Source organism: Pinus tabuliformis, chromosome 9, assembly GCF_031772625.1.
Source record: "Pinus tabuliformis cultivar Carrire ecotype Pingquan chromosome 9, CPIR1, whole genome shotgun sequence".
In the NCBI taxonomy this organism is placed as follows: domain Eukaryota; kingdom Viridiplantae; phylum Streptophyta; class Pinopsida; order Pinales; family Pinaceae; genus Pinus; species Pinus tabuliformis.
This window is the reverse complement of record NC_142307.1, coordinates 169861914-169880731: the sequence shown is the minus strand read 5'-3', so window position 1 is coordinate 169880731 and position 18818 is coordinate 169861914. Positions and strand designations below refer to the sequence as shown.

At 34.0% G+C, this 18818-nt stretch overlaps 1 protein-coding gene across 1 annotated transcript; it reads right to left on the bottom strand.

Annotated features, from left to right (window-relative positions):
• Nucleotides 1-14715: 14715 nt before the first annotated feature.
• Nucleotides 14716-15761, bottom strand: LOC149147657 (uncharacterized). The gene has a single exon (XM_089445223.1). It carries the CDS (start codon nucleotides 15708-15710, stop codon nucleotides 14760-14762), a length of 951 nt encoding a protein of 316 aa, XP_089301349.1. The 5' UTR covers nucleotides 15711-15761; the 3' UTR covers nucleotides 14716-14759.
• Between the last annotated feature and the right edge of the window lie 3057 nt (nucleotides 15762-18818).

Sequence of the window (18818 nt, the reverse complement as noted above, 5' to 3'; positions counted from 1 at the left end):
AGTGAAAATATCCTTGAAAAGAAATTGAACAACTGAATTTTCAGTAGCAGAAGTTAATGCTATAGCTTCTACCCACTTGGTAACATAATCAGTACAAACCAGTATATATCTATTTTGCTTGGATGGCGGATTAATTGGTCCAACAAAATCTAGAGCCCATTTCTCGAAAGGTTCGATGCATACCTGTGGCTGTAGTGGCATTTCATTTGAAAGAGTTGGTCTCCCAGTTCTCTGACAACTGTCACACCTTTTAACATATTGCTTTGCATCCTTAAAGAGAGAAGGCCAATAATATCCTGATGAAAGGATTTTATAGGCAGTCCTCTTATCAGAAAAATGTCCGCCACAAGGTTCGTCATGACATGCTTTAAGGATGTCAGGCATCTCATCCTCTCGTACACATCTTTTGATCATCAAATCTGGCCCTGTTCTGAACAATTCATTAGAAATCCAAGAATAAAGTGAACTATCCTGAATGATTTTCCTTTTCTCATTAGGAAATAAATGTAAAGGTAATTTTCCAGTAACTAAATAATTAGCAATATCAGCATACCAAGGGGTTTTGGTAGTTACTGCAAACAAATACTCATCTGGAAATTTGTCCTCTACCGGAGAGTCCTCATTAGTGTTTTGGATTCTAGACAAGAAGTCAGCTACTATGTTCTGCTTACCTGGTCGATCTAACACAGTTATGTTGAATTCTTGTAAAAGCAAAAGCCATCTTGTAACTCTACCATTAGTGACTGGTTTGTTCATGAGGTATCTAATGGCAGAGTGATCAGTGTGGACAAAGGTTTCATAGCCGGTTATATAGTGTCTAAACTTGTTTATAGCATGAACAACGGCTAGAAACTCCTTTTCAGTAACAGTATAATTTAACTCAGTAGGAGTCAAATTCTTACTCGTGTAATAAATGGCATAAGGGATCAAATCCTTTTGTCCCAAAACAGCTCCTAAAGCTGTATCTGAAGCATCAGTAGAAATGTGGAAAGGGAGTTTCCAATTTGGACCCCTTAAAATGGGTGCTTCAGATATTCTAGACTTTAAAGCTTCAAAGGCAGATTGACATTCAGGATCCCACTTAAATTCACAATCTTTGGTAAGTAATTTGAAAAGAGGGGATGCTATCTTCATGAAGTTTTCAATAAATCTTCTGTAATAACCAGTAAACCCAAGAAAACTTCTAACATCTCTTTGGCAATTTGGAACAGGTAACTTAGAGATGACTTCTACTTTAGATCTATCAACTTTGATTCCATCTCCTGAAATATGATGTCCTAAAACAATCCCTTCAGTAAACATCATAAAACACTTTTCATGACTTAAAGAAAGATTTGTTTCCTTACATCTTACCAGTACTTTTTCCAAATTTGCCAAAGCTTCTTCAAATGTATTACCATAGACTGTGAAATCGTCGATGTAAACCTCTACACAATCATGAATCAGATCTGAGAAAATTCCTAGTACAGCCCTTTGAAATGTGGCTGGTGCATTGCATAAACCAAAAGGGAGTACTCGATAGGCAAAAGTCCCCCAAGGACAAGTAAAGGTGGTTTTGTCTTGATCTTCAGGTGCTACCTGAATCTGATTGTAACCACTAAAACCATCCAAGAATGAGAAATACTTTTTACCTGCTAAAGTGTCTAATACCTGATCAATAAAAGGTAGAGGAAAATGATCCTTTAAGGTTGCCTTGTTCAATTCTCGATAGTCAATGCAAACTCTCCATTTACCATTCTTTTTGGGTACTATAACCAAGGGAGAAACCCATTGGCTATCTGAAATGGGGTAAATGAAGTTTACCTTGAGCAATTTCTGAAGTTCTTCTTTCACAATTTCCCTAAGATTTGGATTCATCCGTCTTTGTGGCTGCCTAATAGGTCTGCTGTTTTCTTCAATGTAAATATGATGAATACAAGTCTTAGGGTCGATTCCTTTCATGTCGGTATATTCCCATGCAAAGGCAGTGGAATGTTTTTGCAACAGTTTAGTTAATTCTTCTTGTTGTAGTCTTTCCAAGTTTTTGTTAATGTTTAATGTTTTTCCTGGAAAGATTTCAACTGTAGAACTACCAAACTCTTCCATTGAGAAGAGAGACATTTGTCTAGAGGAGAGATATTCAATATCTGCATCTAACTGGAATTGTGAAGAGTCATATTCTAAAGGTGCCTCAAAATTTTCTAATGTATTTAGAATTTGACTGTCCTCACTGATTTCAGAGATGGTTAGAACAGGTTGAAGAGTTTCCTCATCATTAATCCACTCATCTTCTCCTATTTCTGTTATTGCCTTTGCGGGAGGATACAAGTTGAATTTCTTGGTAGAATTACCATCTGATATATACATGTCTCCCGACCTACAACTTATGAAAGCATCAGCTGTGGCCAGCCAAGGTCTTCCTAGAATAAGAGGATGTCCTCCTAGATTGTTCTTGGGAGTTAAAATCATAAAATCAACTGGATACTCCCAAGATTCTAGTGAGACTGGAATGTCTTCCAATACACCATCAGGTTTAATGATTGATCTGTCTGCAAGTTGCAGCAAAGTAGGTGTAAAGAGAAGATTAGGAAGTTTTAACTGATCCATGGTCTGTCTACTCATAATGTTGATAGCGGCTCCTAAGTCAATCAAAGTATTTGGGATTTCAACCCCATTAATATGAGTTTTAACAATAGGGCTACCGGGATCTACATATTTTTGCATGGTAATTTTACCCATCATAATGTCTGCAATTTTTCCAACTAGATGTATCCTTTTTGTGTCTCTGGTTCTTTTTATTGTTTTTTTCAAACTCATCTCCTTTATTGTCTTTGCTAGAATGGGAATCTCCTTAATGGTTGTTAACAAGGGAATCTTGATACAAACATTTTTTAATTCATCTAGAAAGCTATAGTCAGGCAACCAAATCTGCTTCTCCACTCCTTTATCAATTTGCAATCTTTCAGGAAAAGGAGGAATAGCTGAAGATGTAGGTTGCTCTACTAAGGGAGTTGATTCTTTTTCTTTTTCTTTAATGCTTGGGTTTTGAAGGGATACTTCAGAACCTTTATTGGCTTTGAGAGATTCTTCCTCAGAAATGCTTGGTTGTTGAGTACTTGTAGAAGGTTGGTCTAAGATTCTACCTGATCTGAGTTGGACCTCATTGAGAGGGACAACCATATAGGTAGGGAATGGTTGACCTTCCATAAGTGGTTGACCTTCCATCACATAAGCATTTTGAGGATTCCTATTATTGGGGTTTGGTTGAGGTTGAGAGGGAAGTTGATTTTGCCTCTGCTGAGATTGTAACAAGAGTTGAGAATTTTGATTTTGTGGAGGAGGTTGTTGTTGAGGGAATGGTAATGACAATTGTTGACCTTGATTTGGAAGTTGGGGAGCTTGCTGATTCTGAAAGGATTGAGGATATTGATAGAATTGGGCAAATCTCCCATAAGGATTTTGCATTTGCATGCTTTGCAACCATGCTTGGAAAGGATTTTGTGGTTGTGACCAAGGTTGTTGCCAAGGATTCCAATTTGGTGGGGGCTGGAAATTCATAGAGTTGTTAAACCCTTGATTTTGCTGCCCCTGCCAAGGTTTCCTTGCAACAAAACAAAGAGATTCAAGCGTACTTGGATCTTCTTGAAAGACTGCTTTGAGGCCAGGGATTGAAGGACATTCCTTGGTCTCATGGGTTTCTGAGCAAATTACACAGGTTTCCACAACTTGTGCTTCCAAGGGACATTCCCTTAAAGCATGCTTCTTTCTACACTTCGGGCAAAAAATGGTCATAGCCTCGGCTTCTGCCTTTTGTTTATTCTGAATCTTAAGGGTATCAATTTGTTCACTAAGACTCCCTAAGATGTCAGTTTTAAATTCATCTAGCATATTACCGATTTCAGCCCTACTCACTGATCCTGTTGCAGATTTATTTGCCCTAAGGAGAGAAGGATCTCTAGGCCCTTTTTGAGTTTTTGATTTGCCTCTTGAGAGATGGGTACATAGTTCTGCTATATCACTGAGAGGAAGTTTAGAAATATCCCCTTTCCCCATCATGTTTAAGATATCTATCCACTCATCCCTAATGGCTTTTAATAAGAGGGCTTTTAAGGTCTCTTCATCCAAGGTGCTCATTTTTGCTCTTTTTAAATTATATTGAAATCTCTCAAGTAAATCTTCTAAGCTCTCATCTTCTTTTTGCATCATTTTAAAAACTTCACCCTTATGATCAGTAGGCATACAATAGTCCAAATACCTATCCAAAAAGGTTTGTTTCATTTCATCCCAGGTCCTAATGGACTGAGTAACTAATCCCATGAACCATTTCAAAGCTTGATCTTTTAATGTTGATGGGAACAGTTTGAGTTTCTGAGTATCATCCAGATAGTCATAAGTTCGACACACAACTTCAAATTCAAACAAGAATGTTTCAGGGTCCTCAGTTCTTAATCCATGAAAATTTGGGAGGACGGATGGTGATATGTTTTTCATGGTGGCTCGGGAGTCCTCATCAACAATGGGAAACCCAAATGTGTTATCCCCATCTCTATTTCCTCCAATGGGACCTCTACCTCCTCCATTGTTATTGTTATTTCCTCCTCCTCCTCTACCTCTACCTCTACCGTCTCCTTCTTCCTCTGCCATGATGATTCTCCTAGGGATTTCAAAATCTTCTGGTTCTTCTACAAAGGGTGAATGAGAAGAGATTTCTCCTTCCTCTTCAGGTGAGTCTATTTCCTCAATTACAATTGGTTGTCTGGTAGGAGAAAGAGAAGAGTCTCTTCCTAGTTCAAACTCAATAGAAGGTATAGGAGAGTCAACTCTTGGTTCTTGAATTTCAGGACTAGGAGTTTCGGTTGGAGATAAGGGAGGTATCTCTTGTCTATCTCTTGAAGCAGATGGACTTGTAAAAATTGAACTTCGAGCTCTAGCTAAAAACCTTCCCCTAGAATCTCTAGCTCTATGCATGTCATTTTTATTTTATCCTCAAGTCAAGTTAAATAGTTCTTTTTCTGATCTTCTAGTTCACTCTAGGTGCAAGAAGAGAGCATACTTAAGAAACTATTAGATTAATAACTTTTCCTTTCTGATCCTCCAGATCACTTCAAAGTGCAAGAGGAGAGCATACTTAGATAGGTTATTAACTTCTTTTCTTGAAGTTGTTGTTTTTTTTTTTATATATTTTTTTTCTTCTAAGAATATGGCTACTTAATTTCACTTCCCCGGCAACGGCGCCAAAATGTTTAGTCAATTTAGTGTTATCTAAATTGCTAGTATTTATTGTCAACCCGGGGCTCGTAAGCTGATGAAGTGAAGGTGTACTATATGTACTTAAGTATCCTCTTAGAGTTTTTCTTATCGTTGGGGGTGTTGTTGCGGTTTAATTATGTTCCTAGATGGAATGAGAATTTATAAACAAGTGAGTGATGGTGTGTGTGTAGAGTGAATTCTAAATGAGTGGAAGTGTGTGTTGAGTGATCTCTAACTATTTGCTTGAAAGGAAATGCTTGGAATGAATAAATGAAATTGAAATGACTTGAAATAAACTTGAAAGCAAATGACCACTACCAATGGCATTAGACACCGTTCAAGTTGCTGCTAATAAAAGAAAAAGAAAATCACTTTTAAAACCCAAGAATAAAGATTATCTCTCTCTATCTCGATGCCTCAAAGCACATGCACTGTGTAAAGCACGGAAAGAAAGTAGCTTAAGTGGAATTATAAAAGTGAGAAAAATATGCTTGAAAGACTAATGATAATAATTTGCTATTTCTAATTCTCTACTTCAGCCATATGTACTATGGAAAGCATGATTAGAAAGTAGTGAGGAAATAGTCTAGGAAGCACTTTAAAATCAAAAACTTCTACTTTAAAGACTAGTGGTAATGATTTACTCTTTCTAACTCAATACTTCAAAGCACATGTACTGTGTAAAGTACGGAAAGAAAGTAGCTTAAGAACAGTCCAAAAAGCACCCAAACAAGCTGCAAGTTAGTGATATTTTGATCTTAAAAGATAGTAGTTTATGATGAAGATCATTCATGTATGTTAACAGCTTTTTGAGAAATAAGATTAAAAACTAACTATAAAGACAAAGGCAGCACTTGAATTGTCAACTTCAAATACCATTAGCTGTAAAGCAAACACAACACATATAAAAATAAATCCCGGGCTAAAAGAAACCTGCAAAGAAATAACACTGATCAGCTGAAAATAAAGGAAAACAAGTAAATAAAACTATACATGCTTAAGGAAACAAATGAGAAAATAATGAAATGCTGCACATGAAATACTTTACAAAGGCTGAGATGAGCAGGGGCCCTCTGTTCATTCAGCCACAAGAGAACTCAAAGATCTGGAAACTTCAAAACAGTGCTATATTGATTTCTCCATTTGCAAAAAGTTTACAAAACAGAGTGCTGGAATAGCACTAGAAAACAGAGTTCACAAACGCTTCTAAATTCAACACGAGTGCAGCAAAATACAACTAAAAAAAAGTTCTTTGAGCGTACGCAGACGCATCAATTTATAGGAGCTTCTAAGTTATCCTACGCGTACAACTAGTTAACAGAAAAACAATAAAACAGTATGCGTATTAATGGTCCTTGGACACATCACGGTTGCGTGGACGAGTTCAGTGGTTCTTGTCGACATGGATAATAAATCCCCTGTTGGATTGCGTCCTCTGCCACCCGTAGATCATAGACAGATCACCATTTAAGGTGCCGTGACCAAACAGCTTTCAAACACCGTTTAAACCACCTTGAGTTGACTGTGGCTAAACCAGCTTTGACCATGGGTGAAAGTGACGTGGATGGCTGGAACAAAGGGACAGGAACCTCGAGCACACTGATACCTGAGTGCCCATGTGGCCCATCTAGCAAACCGACACGTGGATCATAGTATTTAACAAAAAGGCTGCAGGATCTTCAGATAGCTGCGGGATCATCAGATAGCTGCGGGATTCCTGCAAGTAAGTCAAAAACTAAACAAATAGTCATCCATTAGCAAAACTTGCTTGATCATGCTTATTGACACTGAATGTAATGATCTGAGAGGTTTTATGGTGAAAATGAGGCAAAAGTGAAGGAAAGATAAGGAAAAGTGGAGGAAAATGGTAGACAAATGGGTGTAAAATAGAGGTTCTACAAGTAGTCAAAGACATCCTAACTCAGGGTGGTCCAAATGGAAAGAGGGGCACATGGATTGCTACTATTCTAGAATATGACATAGAAATCAAACCAAGTTAATCAAGGGCCAAGGTTTAGCCAAGCTCATGGCTGAATCAAACTGTTAGGCCCTGGATATAAACTTTATTGCACAAATAGATAATGAAGAGGAGATGGTGACTCCACTAATCAAGAAGGCCTTTATTGAATCACCATGGTATGATGATATCATTTATGTTTTACTGAATTTACAAGCTCCTCCTGAATTATCTAAGACCAAAAGCAAATTTTTAAATATGAAATCCTTAAAATTTTGTATATTAGACAATGCTTTGTTTTGGAGAAATCATGAAGGTATTCTTCTCAACTGCTTATTAAAAGATGAATCTCACAAAGTATTACAATATTTTCATGCAGGTGATTATGTGGTACACCTTTACTGGAAAACCATTGCTGATAAGATTCTTAGAGCTGGTTTCTACTGGCCTACCTTGTTTTCTGATGTAAAGAAATATGTGACCTCTTGTCACAAATGTCAAATTTTTGAGGGAAAGAAAAAGCTTCTACCTTTACCCCTCAAGCCAATCTCTGCTGAAACACCTTTTCAACAATGGGGTTTAGACTTCATTGGTGAAATTCACCCACCTTCCTCTACCCAACACAAATGGATCCTCACTGCCACAGACTATTTCACAAAATGGATAGAGGCCATACCTTCAAGGCAAGCCACTGACACTGTTATCATAACCTTCCTTGAAACCAACATTCTATCAAGATTTGGATGTCCAACTAAGCTCATTACTGATAATGCAGTAGCCTTTAAATCCAAAAGAATGATAGATTTCTGCAACAAGTATCATATAACCCTGGGCCATTCCACAACCTATTATCCTCAAGGAAATGGACTGGTAGAATCAAAAAGTTGTTAGAGGACAATAAGAAAACATGGAATAAAAAGTTAGTCAATGCCTTATGGGCAGACAGACTAACCACTAAGAAATCAATTGGTACCTCTCCCTACCAACTAGTTTATGGGATGGAAGTTGTTTTTCCATCCTCCTTGGGAACACCAGTAATGAAGTTGCTTCAAGAATTGTAGGTTGAACCAAATAATATCCAAAGAAGAATCGGCCAAACAATACATCTTCAACAGACCAGGGAAGAAGTATATATTAGGTCTCAAGTTGTGCAAGAAAGGATTAAAAATATTTTTGATAAGAGAACCAAGGCCAAATATTTCTACCTTGGTGACAAAGTCCTAAAGTGGGATTCAAGGAGGGAAGATAAAGATAAACATGAGAAATTTTATTTCCTATGGAAAGGTTCGTATGTCATTTTTGCTTTCAGAGGTAATAGTGCTTTCTTCCTAAGAGAAATGGATGGTACAGAAGCAGAAGGTGGACCAGTGAATGGTCGAATGCTCAAACACTATTTTGAACCTAACTACTGATTTTTACTTCCCATTGTACATATTTCATTTTTCTTCAAAAAGTCTAGTGTGGATTGGGTGGTGATTTTTGAAGTTGAAGCCCGAAGAGAAGGCCCTAAGCTTTAAGGATTCACTGTCATAAGTATCAATAATGCAGAGGCATAGAGGATAATTTTGCAAGGTAACATCAACAACAGCTCAGAGGCTACTAATTTAGAAATTTCTTGACATTTCACCAGGAAATGCCATCCCCAAGTGGAGCCACTGTTAGGTTCCTATACCAATAGGAGTCATAATTTTGATTGACTAAGGTTAAGCCTTGTAATATTATACATACCTTTTCTTTATGCAAATGTTTTCCATATTAAAAAAATAAAAAATGTAAAAAGGGTATGTCCTAAAAGAATAATCAAAGGACAAAAAGAATGAAAATGTCAAAAAAAACGAAAATATATGAACCCCAAAAAGAAAAAAAGATACCATGAAAGTGAGCAAGTCAAAATGCCACTACTATTTACTTTGTATGCATAATAAATGATTATGTGCAGCTTGTTACTTATGCCACAAATCCATGATAGTCAAAATATTTAAATTTGGCTATTTCATACTTTGAATTTTATGTTTATAGGTAGTGAATAAATCTGACCAAATAGTATAATTTTGGCAGATCATTAGATAGGTAGAGTGAATAAAAGGAGCTCGTCAGCTTAATCTGAGCCCTTGGAGGATATAAATTTAGAATTAGATAGTTTATTTTGTAAAGAAAAGAAAAAGATTAATAAGGGTTTGCTAGCCTAAATGCACCCAAATAAAGTGAAGAAAAAATGGTAGGATGAGTAAATGGGTAAGTAGTAGAAAGGTTGCAGAAATATCATGTCATTTGATACAAGAAGTACTTATGTCATTGTTCCAAATGCATCATTTAAATATGCATAAGTGGTAAACAAAACAAAAACAATAGTTCACAATGTGATTTATTTAACATCCCCTCATTCATTTTAACCCCTATAACACTCACTAATTTCCCTTTCATAACAAAAATATTAATACCTATAGTTCTTTAAGTCAAAAAGGCTTAGATCATTTCTTTGACCTCTAGTGGGACCGGACCCTCGGCTTGATGACTTAAGGAGGAAAGGTATTAAAATTTCCTTATAAATCATTCACCCCCGTCACAAACCCCTTTATCCTAAATTACTAAATGTATGGAAAGCACATAATGTTCTTTAATGGCCTGCCACTAAAGATGGAGACACAATTTTCCTACTAAAAACAAAGATCCACATTGAATCAGTTTATGCTTATCTTGGAATCTCATCTTAAAGCCATAGTATTAAGGGTATTACATAGTGTATTAGAGTTTTACTTAACCCAATCACTAGCTTATTTTCTTTTCTATAATTTTATTTGAAATTACCTATACATATATATACTTGCAAATTTTGAAGTCACCTGACAATTTAAAAAATTATATAATTGTGCAAATTTGAGATGGTTGATATTTATTAATTAAATAAACAAAATAGAGATAAATAGTTAAATTTAATTCCATTATAATTTTCAAGAAATTTAAAAAGTTTCATAAAGTGGAATCACCTCACTTTTATTTATTAAACATTAAATTTCAAAATATTCCTTAAATTTACAAATATCAGTTTCAGAATATTCATCTAAAAATCTAGCATAACAATCACACATAAGCAGTCACTAATAATATGAATATGTATGGGACAACATAGTAAAGAGACTCAGACTGAGTTGACAAATAATTTGGTAAAATACATTGTTTTTTTTTAACCACATGGTAAATCGGGGCCTAATCTATGGGAAACCCAAGATCAAACCTCATAGCTGCCACTATAACACCAAGAGCATAACCAACCACCTGCAAGTTGGGTATACTAAGTTCCTATGATTTTAGCAAGAGCAGATGAATCAGTAACTGCCAGGCCTAATCTATGGGAGACCCAGGATCAAACCTCATAGCTGCCACTATAACACCAAGAGCATAACCAACCACCTGCAAGTTGGGTATACTAAGTTCCTATGATTTTAGCAAGAGCAGATGAATCGGTAACTGTCAGGCCTAATCTATGGGAGACCCAGGATCAAACTTCATAGCTGCCACTATAACACCAATAGCATAACCAACCACCTGCAAGTTGGGTATACTAAGTTCCTATGATTTTAGCAAGAGCAGACTCACGGGAAAGGGGAATCCGCCCCTCTAGCTGCCACCACAGCAGGTCATTGTACTCAATGAGATTTGAACTTCGGTCTGCCCAGGCTTCGCCCATGTGACTTACCATCAAACCACACATCACTGTTACCAGCGTTCTTTTTCGTTACAAATGGAGACGTTAAAAATAACTTTGAAGATGTATTGGACAACGTAGGAAAGAAGCGCAGCATGACCGAAGAATATTTTTGGAAAGAGGCGCGGTTACTTATGGCGCGAATTTAATCTTATATACGCATACTTGTGGCTGAATCATAAGGCTTCTCAAATGTTTTTTGCGACACCCATGATTAATTTTAATATGTGTTTTCGTTTTGATTTTTCTTAAATCATATGGAGCACAGTCTTTCAGAAGTTGCCGAAAAGATAAAATGGTTAGCATATGATCCATATTGGAACAATTCAGAAACAGATTGAAATTGTTATGGTTTATGTGTGAATAACACTCCGGATTCTAAATCAACAACCTCAAAATTTCAGATAAATTTGGATACCACACATAACTAGGAATGGGAAAACGTCTTTCTATTTTTTTTCCCAATTTTATATTATTTATGAATAGATATTTTTATATTTTACGAAAATTTTAAATAAGGTAAGAAATTTTCTTGTTGAATTTTATGAACGTGTATATATATATATTTTTTGGATTTAAATTTATAATTAAAAAATAATAATTTTTAAAATATATTTTTAATATCATCTATATTAACAAAATCTTTATTATTTAATTTAAATCTGAAATCACTTCAACGAGAAAAAAATCACTTATTTTTATTTTATTACTTTTTATTTTCATATGTATGACTATGTGATTGTAGGTACAGTTTAATTGTTTTGTTTATAATTTTGTTTTCTTTGAAATTTGGTGAATATTATTTTTTATTATTTAAAATATGAATATTTTAGTTTATTATTCTTAAATATATAAATAGTTTAATTTCTTGAAAAAAATGTAAGACAATTCAATCATAAAATCTGTACCATTCTAACATATGATATTAACAAATTCTTTTTCAATTTTAAACAAAATTAATTAAAAAAAAATTAAAACTAATTATATCCATTTTAAAACATTTTATAAATGCAATTATAAATACAAATTTCTTTATTTTATATAAACATATATATATATTCAAAATCAAACAAATTTAAAATATTCATTTCCATATAATTTAATATTATTTGTTTAGAATTCATTCTTAATAATTATATCCTAAAGAAGCTGTATGCCACGGAAATAGAAGTACCACAAAATATAATTACGTTTTCGAAAAATAATTAGCCAAACCCAGGCATGAAAGCCCATGAACATAGAAACAACGAACCGAAAATTCAACCCTACTCTATATTGTAATTTTAAAGTTTTGAAATGTGGGGTCAGTTCTTCCCTGTTAGAGTATTATGTTGGTATGTACCGCAACTTTCATGTAATATATGAGACTGACCACCAAATTTGAACTTGCATGCAATAAATGTGACTGAATACCAAATTTGAACTTTCATGTAATATATGTGAGTGACCATCAAATTTGACTCACTCTTATATATGGGAATTTGTAAATACATATAATACATATATTAATATATATTAGTATTGATTTATTTTAAATATAGATTTAATATGAGTAGAGAGATTTAATTTTTTCATCTACAATTTTTTATAATTATTTATAATTTAATTTATTTATTTAATTATTTTTAATTTCAACTTTACTAATTAATAAACAAAATCACACATCATACTATATAAACCTCTCCTCTAGACTAATAATCAATTTTTTATATTTAAATAAATTATATGTAATTTTATTATTTTATAAAACTACCTTTTTTTCACACTTTCGCTTTCATATATGTCAAAGAAATGTGTCAATTAACCCATAGTTCACAACGTGCTGTAACCAAAATTTAGTAACAATAAAAAGATTTCTCATTTAGGAAGGTCCCTTTCAAAGTAAGGTGGACCTCTTACTGGACTTACGACGTTGGATGCCGCTTGATGTTGGTAAATTTTTACTTTTATTAATTTAAATATGGTAATGAACCAGAGGTGTATATTGTATGTGTTTTTATTAATTTATGTGAGGGTGAGGTGAGGGTGAGGGTGGAGGGAGATATTGTGTAATTTAGGGTGGGGGTGGCAGGCAGATATTGTGCAAGTTGCACTTAGATATTGTGCAAATTGCACAATATCTCCCCCCACCGCCACCCCCACCCTCAGGGTGAGGGTGGGGGTGGGGGTGGCGGTGGGGGGAGATATTGTGCAATTTAGGGTGGGCGTGGGGGGCAGATATTGTGCAAATTGCACTTAGATATTGTGCAATTTAGGGTGGGGGTAGGGGGCAGATATTGTGCAAATTGCACTTAGATATTGTGCAATTTTGTAATTTAGGGTGGGGGTGCGGGGCAGATATTGTGCAAATTGCACTTAGATATTGTGCAAATTGCACAATATCTCCTCCCACCCCCACCTTCATATATATTTAGGGTGAGGGTGGGGGGAGATATTGTGCAATTTGCTCATATATCTTCCCCCACCCTCACCCTCACCCTCATCATTAGTTTATTTTTTTTTGTTAAGTTTTGGTTGGTTTTTTTTTATTTTTGATTTTACATGTTTATTATTCACTCAGTAATGAGAAAAGGTAGTATAAAATTAGAACCCAAAATATCTAGTTTGATGAAACTTCTTTCCACAGTCATCACCACTTAAATTATTTTTTTATTAATAGATAACTGCTTTAAAAAATTCTTTTATATTAATAAAACTAAAGTAAAAATATATAGCATAGAATGTAACGTTACCATTTTAGCTAAGAGATAATGTAAACTTGGATATTTGGAGATTTTGCTAACTAAAAGATAAAGTAAGTAAACGTGGATATTTGGAGATTTTGCTAACTAAAAGATAAAGTAAGTAAACGTGGATATTTGGAGATTTTGCCTAATAATTATTCATGGGAATTTTGGATTTTTTTCTTATAGCACTAGGGAATTTTTGTCTTTTCAATTTTGCAACATTAAGACTCCAAACTTAAGTTACTAATCTAGTTTACCTCCGTAGATAAACCAACCAAGCGTTAAAAAAAAAAATATTTAATATCGGAAAATGCCTTAACTTAAATATGAATAATCTCTTCTGGGAATTGATTTTGTAAAATATATGATCATATTAAAAATATATAAAAAGATTATAATATTTGTAGTGAATGATTAATAGTGATGGTTTATGCTAAAATATAAAAAGCATCGAAAACTAAACAAGAGATGAACGTAGTAAATCCAGTTAATATAAAAATTCCTAGAAAAGGCCCCTCTCATACGCCTAACGGAATTATAAGGGAATTTTTTGATACGGATACGCCTACACTCACTAGTGAACACTTCACTCAGAAGAGAGGTTGCTTGCCGGCAAAGAACATGACATGTAAGCCAAGCCAACCGTTCAAGAGAGAGGCCAGAGATACACAATAAAAATATCATAATTATTATATTACATAAACATATTATAATAATACAAATATAATTATCCTATCTTTAAACATAAACTACAAATGAAATAAAATAATGTTTAATAACTAAAAGTTTACGGCCAAAAGATTCTATATTTAATTTCTTGATATTTTTATATTATAATAATACAAATATAGTTATCCTATCTTTATAGACAAACTATAAATGAAATAAAATCATGTTTAATAGCTAAAAGTTTACGGCCAAAAGATTTATATTTAATTTCTTGATATTTTTATATCATAAGAATACAAATATAATTATCCTATCTTTAAAGACAAACTACAAATGAAATAAAAACATGTTTAATAACTAAAATTTACAGCCAAAAGATTTTATATTTAATTTCTTTATTCATAATTAAAATGAATTTAACGCACAAATATCAAAATTCTTCTGGCGTGGATAGCAGATTTCCACACAAATATCAGAATTCAGATAGGGAAGCAGCAGCTGCTTCTTCTTGCGTGGAAAGGAGAAGCTTCTCTAAGTAATCCACACTGAGAGTCTCCAACTCCAATACCGACTGCGTTTCATCATGCTTTGACTCAGCCATCACTAATACTTCGCCAGATTTATCAGTGTTTTGACTTTCGTCGTACATATCTGTACTTAAATTTTCTGCCGGATAAAGGGCCGGCCGCCGTCCTCTTGTGCATGAATCAAGCCGAACGAAGACGTCCGTTTGCAGCGCCGGAGAGGAAGCTGTGCTGGTGTGGAATTCGTCGAGTTGTTGGATCCGGTTTTTGCAGTCGGAAAGCTGAGTAATGGAGGTGGTTGCATCTGAAGAGATCTCAGAAAAGCCGCCGGAGAATTTGAGGCTTGAAACTGGAAAAACCGGGCAGTTATTCAAGGAGCTGCGAACGACTTCAACTGGGAAGTTGAGAATGGCGTTGGAGCCCCTCATGGCTAAGGCGGCCTGATCGTAAGCCATGGCCGCCTCCTCGCCCGTTTCAAAAGTTCCCAACCAAACCCGGACCCCGTGCCTCGTCGAGTCCCTTATCTCCGCCGCGTATTTCCCCCACGGCCGCTTCCTCACTCCTCTGAAATGTTTTTCACCCGAGACCTTCGCTTGTAATTTCTTAGTGGGTTTCGATCTCTGGACCTGTTTTCCCTCGGCCGTAGTGCTCTGAGTATTACTGCTGGGCGTCGGGTGCCAGCCATGGCTGACGGCTGCAGACTCGTTCTCGCTCATACAAAACGAATTCAGTTCTTCAGAAAAGCAGCGAATAAGAGAGTTCTCGTTTTCGTTCAAGCGAAATGAGTTCAGCTCTTCAGAAAAACAGCGCTTAATAAGACCGGGATCAGCGCTGGAATCTACAGGATAAATCTCCGCCGAATTGCGTGCAAAGCCCGAGCTTTGAAAATCCGAAGACATGGTTATTCAGTTGCTGTAAACCGAACCGAATTCTCCCTGCCTGAACTGAAGACCGAGTCCTTTGCTTAAATACAGTTCACGCGAGGTCGCAATGGTCCCCGCAGTCAAGACAAAATATTCGCAAAATCGGTCAACAGAAGCGGCATCTATTATACGTTATGTGTGGTAGATCAATGTACGTACAGCGTATAAGACCCGGTCTTCGCGTATTTGTCCAACGGAGCACGTCACAGCCATTAATCCACTCTTCACCCTGAAATTTCATGGAACTTAGGAATTTCAAATCGAAATTACCCGTCGGTTTAGATAACTTTAACAACGGTTCAATTCATTTTAACAAAAATTGTTGCTGGTTATGAAAAATAGTGTCTTATTTGACGGCAAATCACTCCGTGACTGGTAATTTGATCGTCAAATTCCATTTTTACATGAAAGTCGTAATTTTAAAGTGACTAGTCTAACGAGGTGTAGGAGTTGCTAAGAAAGTTATAGAAATTTTGGTTATATTTAGAAAAAATTCAGCAAGGATTTTTGTAAATCCAAGTTATAATTGTTAAATTTCAAAATTTTAAGTGTCCTAGACATTTTTGATGGTACTGAATCTATTTCCACCATCAAAAACACGATTCAAACACTGTATCTATAAGATTTTTTGAAATTTTTTGCCCGGATTCTGACTACTTTTGACCATCCAGACAATTCTTCCACCTTCCATTTTAAAGGATAAAGAGTAAATAATCACATACTAAAAATAAAATAAAAATGAAATTATGAGTTTATTATAATTTTGGTGTAGATTTCACGAATATTTTAAAATAAAGGTAAAGTAAGGAAACAGGTTAACGGCCCAAGACCCAGAGGCATCTGGCAGGAGTGAAAGCCTGCTCCCTTACGGACCACCAGCGGGTTATTTCAGGTGGCGTGGTTTTCCTTGATAACAGTGATGTGTCAACTGACATTCGCGGATAGCAGCCAGAGATGGCTGTCCTCACTGTTGGTTTGACAAACTGAGTTTGATAGGTTTTTCCACCTTTTGAAAAAAAAAATAAAGATGAAATTATGAGTTTATTATAATTTTCGTGTAGATTTCACGAATATTTTAAAATAAAGATGAAATTATGAGTTTATTATAATTTTGGTGTAGATTTCACGAATATTTTAAAATAAAGGTAGAGTTGTTTGTTTATTCTAATTCCATAATGGATTAAAATTTGATTAATAAAAGTAAAATTTATTATATTTTTAAATTTATTCATAAAAGTGAAATGGACTATTTCACCTTGTTTCCATTTATCAAATTTCAAAATACTTCCAAAATCTTTTATTTAATAAAAATACCCAAAATTATATATAATTACTTAAACAAATTTTTAAAAATTAAAAAATTATTTAAAATATTAAATTATATATAACTACTTAAACAAATTTTAAAAAATTATTTAAAATATTAAATTATAATTTTAAATGAGAAACATAACATTTTTAAAAAATAAATAATAAAATAATATAAACTCTATAAACGTATAATTATAATTTTATAAATCTCTATTCAACTTTCGAATAAACTGGAGAAAAAATCTATAGCGAAAAACGGAAAAATCGCCTCTATTGGAATGTATTTCCCATCGAATATTATTTAGATATTAAAAAATTAAATGAGGACCGTTGGCATACGGAGGCATCAATTTGGCCCGTTAAAAATTGCTAAAATTTGATAGTTTTTTTTCGAATTTGAGCAAGAATTTTTAATTTTATTAATTTATTTTAAGATGAAAATAATTTAGCATTATTAAAAATCTTGATCTAAATTTAAAATTGATTAGAGCACGCATTGTTTTAACATCAAATATATATATAAATTTAATAATAAATTTCGGAGTTGTTTTGAGTGTGAATTTTTGGAGTTTCTGGTGCCTTGGCTAAAAAATTTGTGGTGAAATCTTGATTTATGTTATTTACACTGATTTTTTTTTTATCGTCTATATAGATTCAACGCCCTAAAAAATCCCAAACCTCTTCTATTGTATAGGGATTACCAGTCAAACTTATAATTTCAATAAATTCCTACCAAATTTTAAAATAATTAAAACTAAAAAATTCAAAAAAAAAAAAACTTTCAAAAAATCAAACTAAAAACAACTCAATAAATTTCAACCATTCATGTACCTGCAACTTGGTACCTAAACCTCAGTAGATGTCACGTCATCTTGACCTTTCCTTTGAAAGCGATGTCACACCACAGATCATAGATGTCAACACAACTTTACTTTTTCTTTGCAATGACGTCATTCTTACCAATGAAAGAATGTGCAAAATTCCATAGTTTGGGTCAGATTTTTTAATTCCCAATCTTATTCTCACGTGCGTTATTTTGAAAGTGAATCTGCCGCCTTCAACTTCAATTCCTCAAACCTAGACATTGTGGTATGACTCAAAAATCCGTTTGTCCGTACAACAAAGAATTATGGTGGCACATTAATCTAAAAACAACTCAGTTATCCATATTTAAAAAAAAATTGTGTTTAACTTTTTTATTATCATTAATTTCTCTCATATATAACAACTCTTATGTATAAGAAAGTTTTCAAAGCTATAATTATTTATTTAATTTTTATTAATATAATTTAAAATATAAAAAACCAAATTATCAAAATGGAAATGATTTATAAATCATTTCATTAATTTATAATTTCAGAAATTATTTTAAAATTACTTTACCTTATAATAAATTAATATTAAAATTTAAATTTATGACAACAATGTGATTTAATATTCTCACCACATTAATGTTAATAATTTCGACAATTTCTTCAAAATGTTGTTATTATTTATATCACATTCATTATTATTATAATATGTTTTATTGGATTTTTTTTTTTTTGGAAAGAAAAGCGATATATTATATTGAGGCAATATATACAACATATTCTGTGAGAACAGAAGGAGGAATGGATCTCATGAAAAGAGACCACATCTGAGAACAAATATAAGAAGACAAATAGCTGAGGGGCATACAATAAAAACATGGATCACCACATAGGATCACAAGATGAAAACCATTAGCACCAACATTGCCAAAATGTGCTTCAGATGACAAAAGACCAAAAG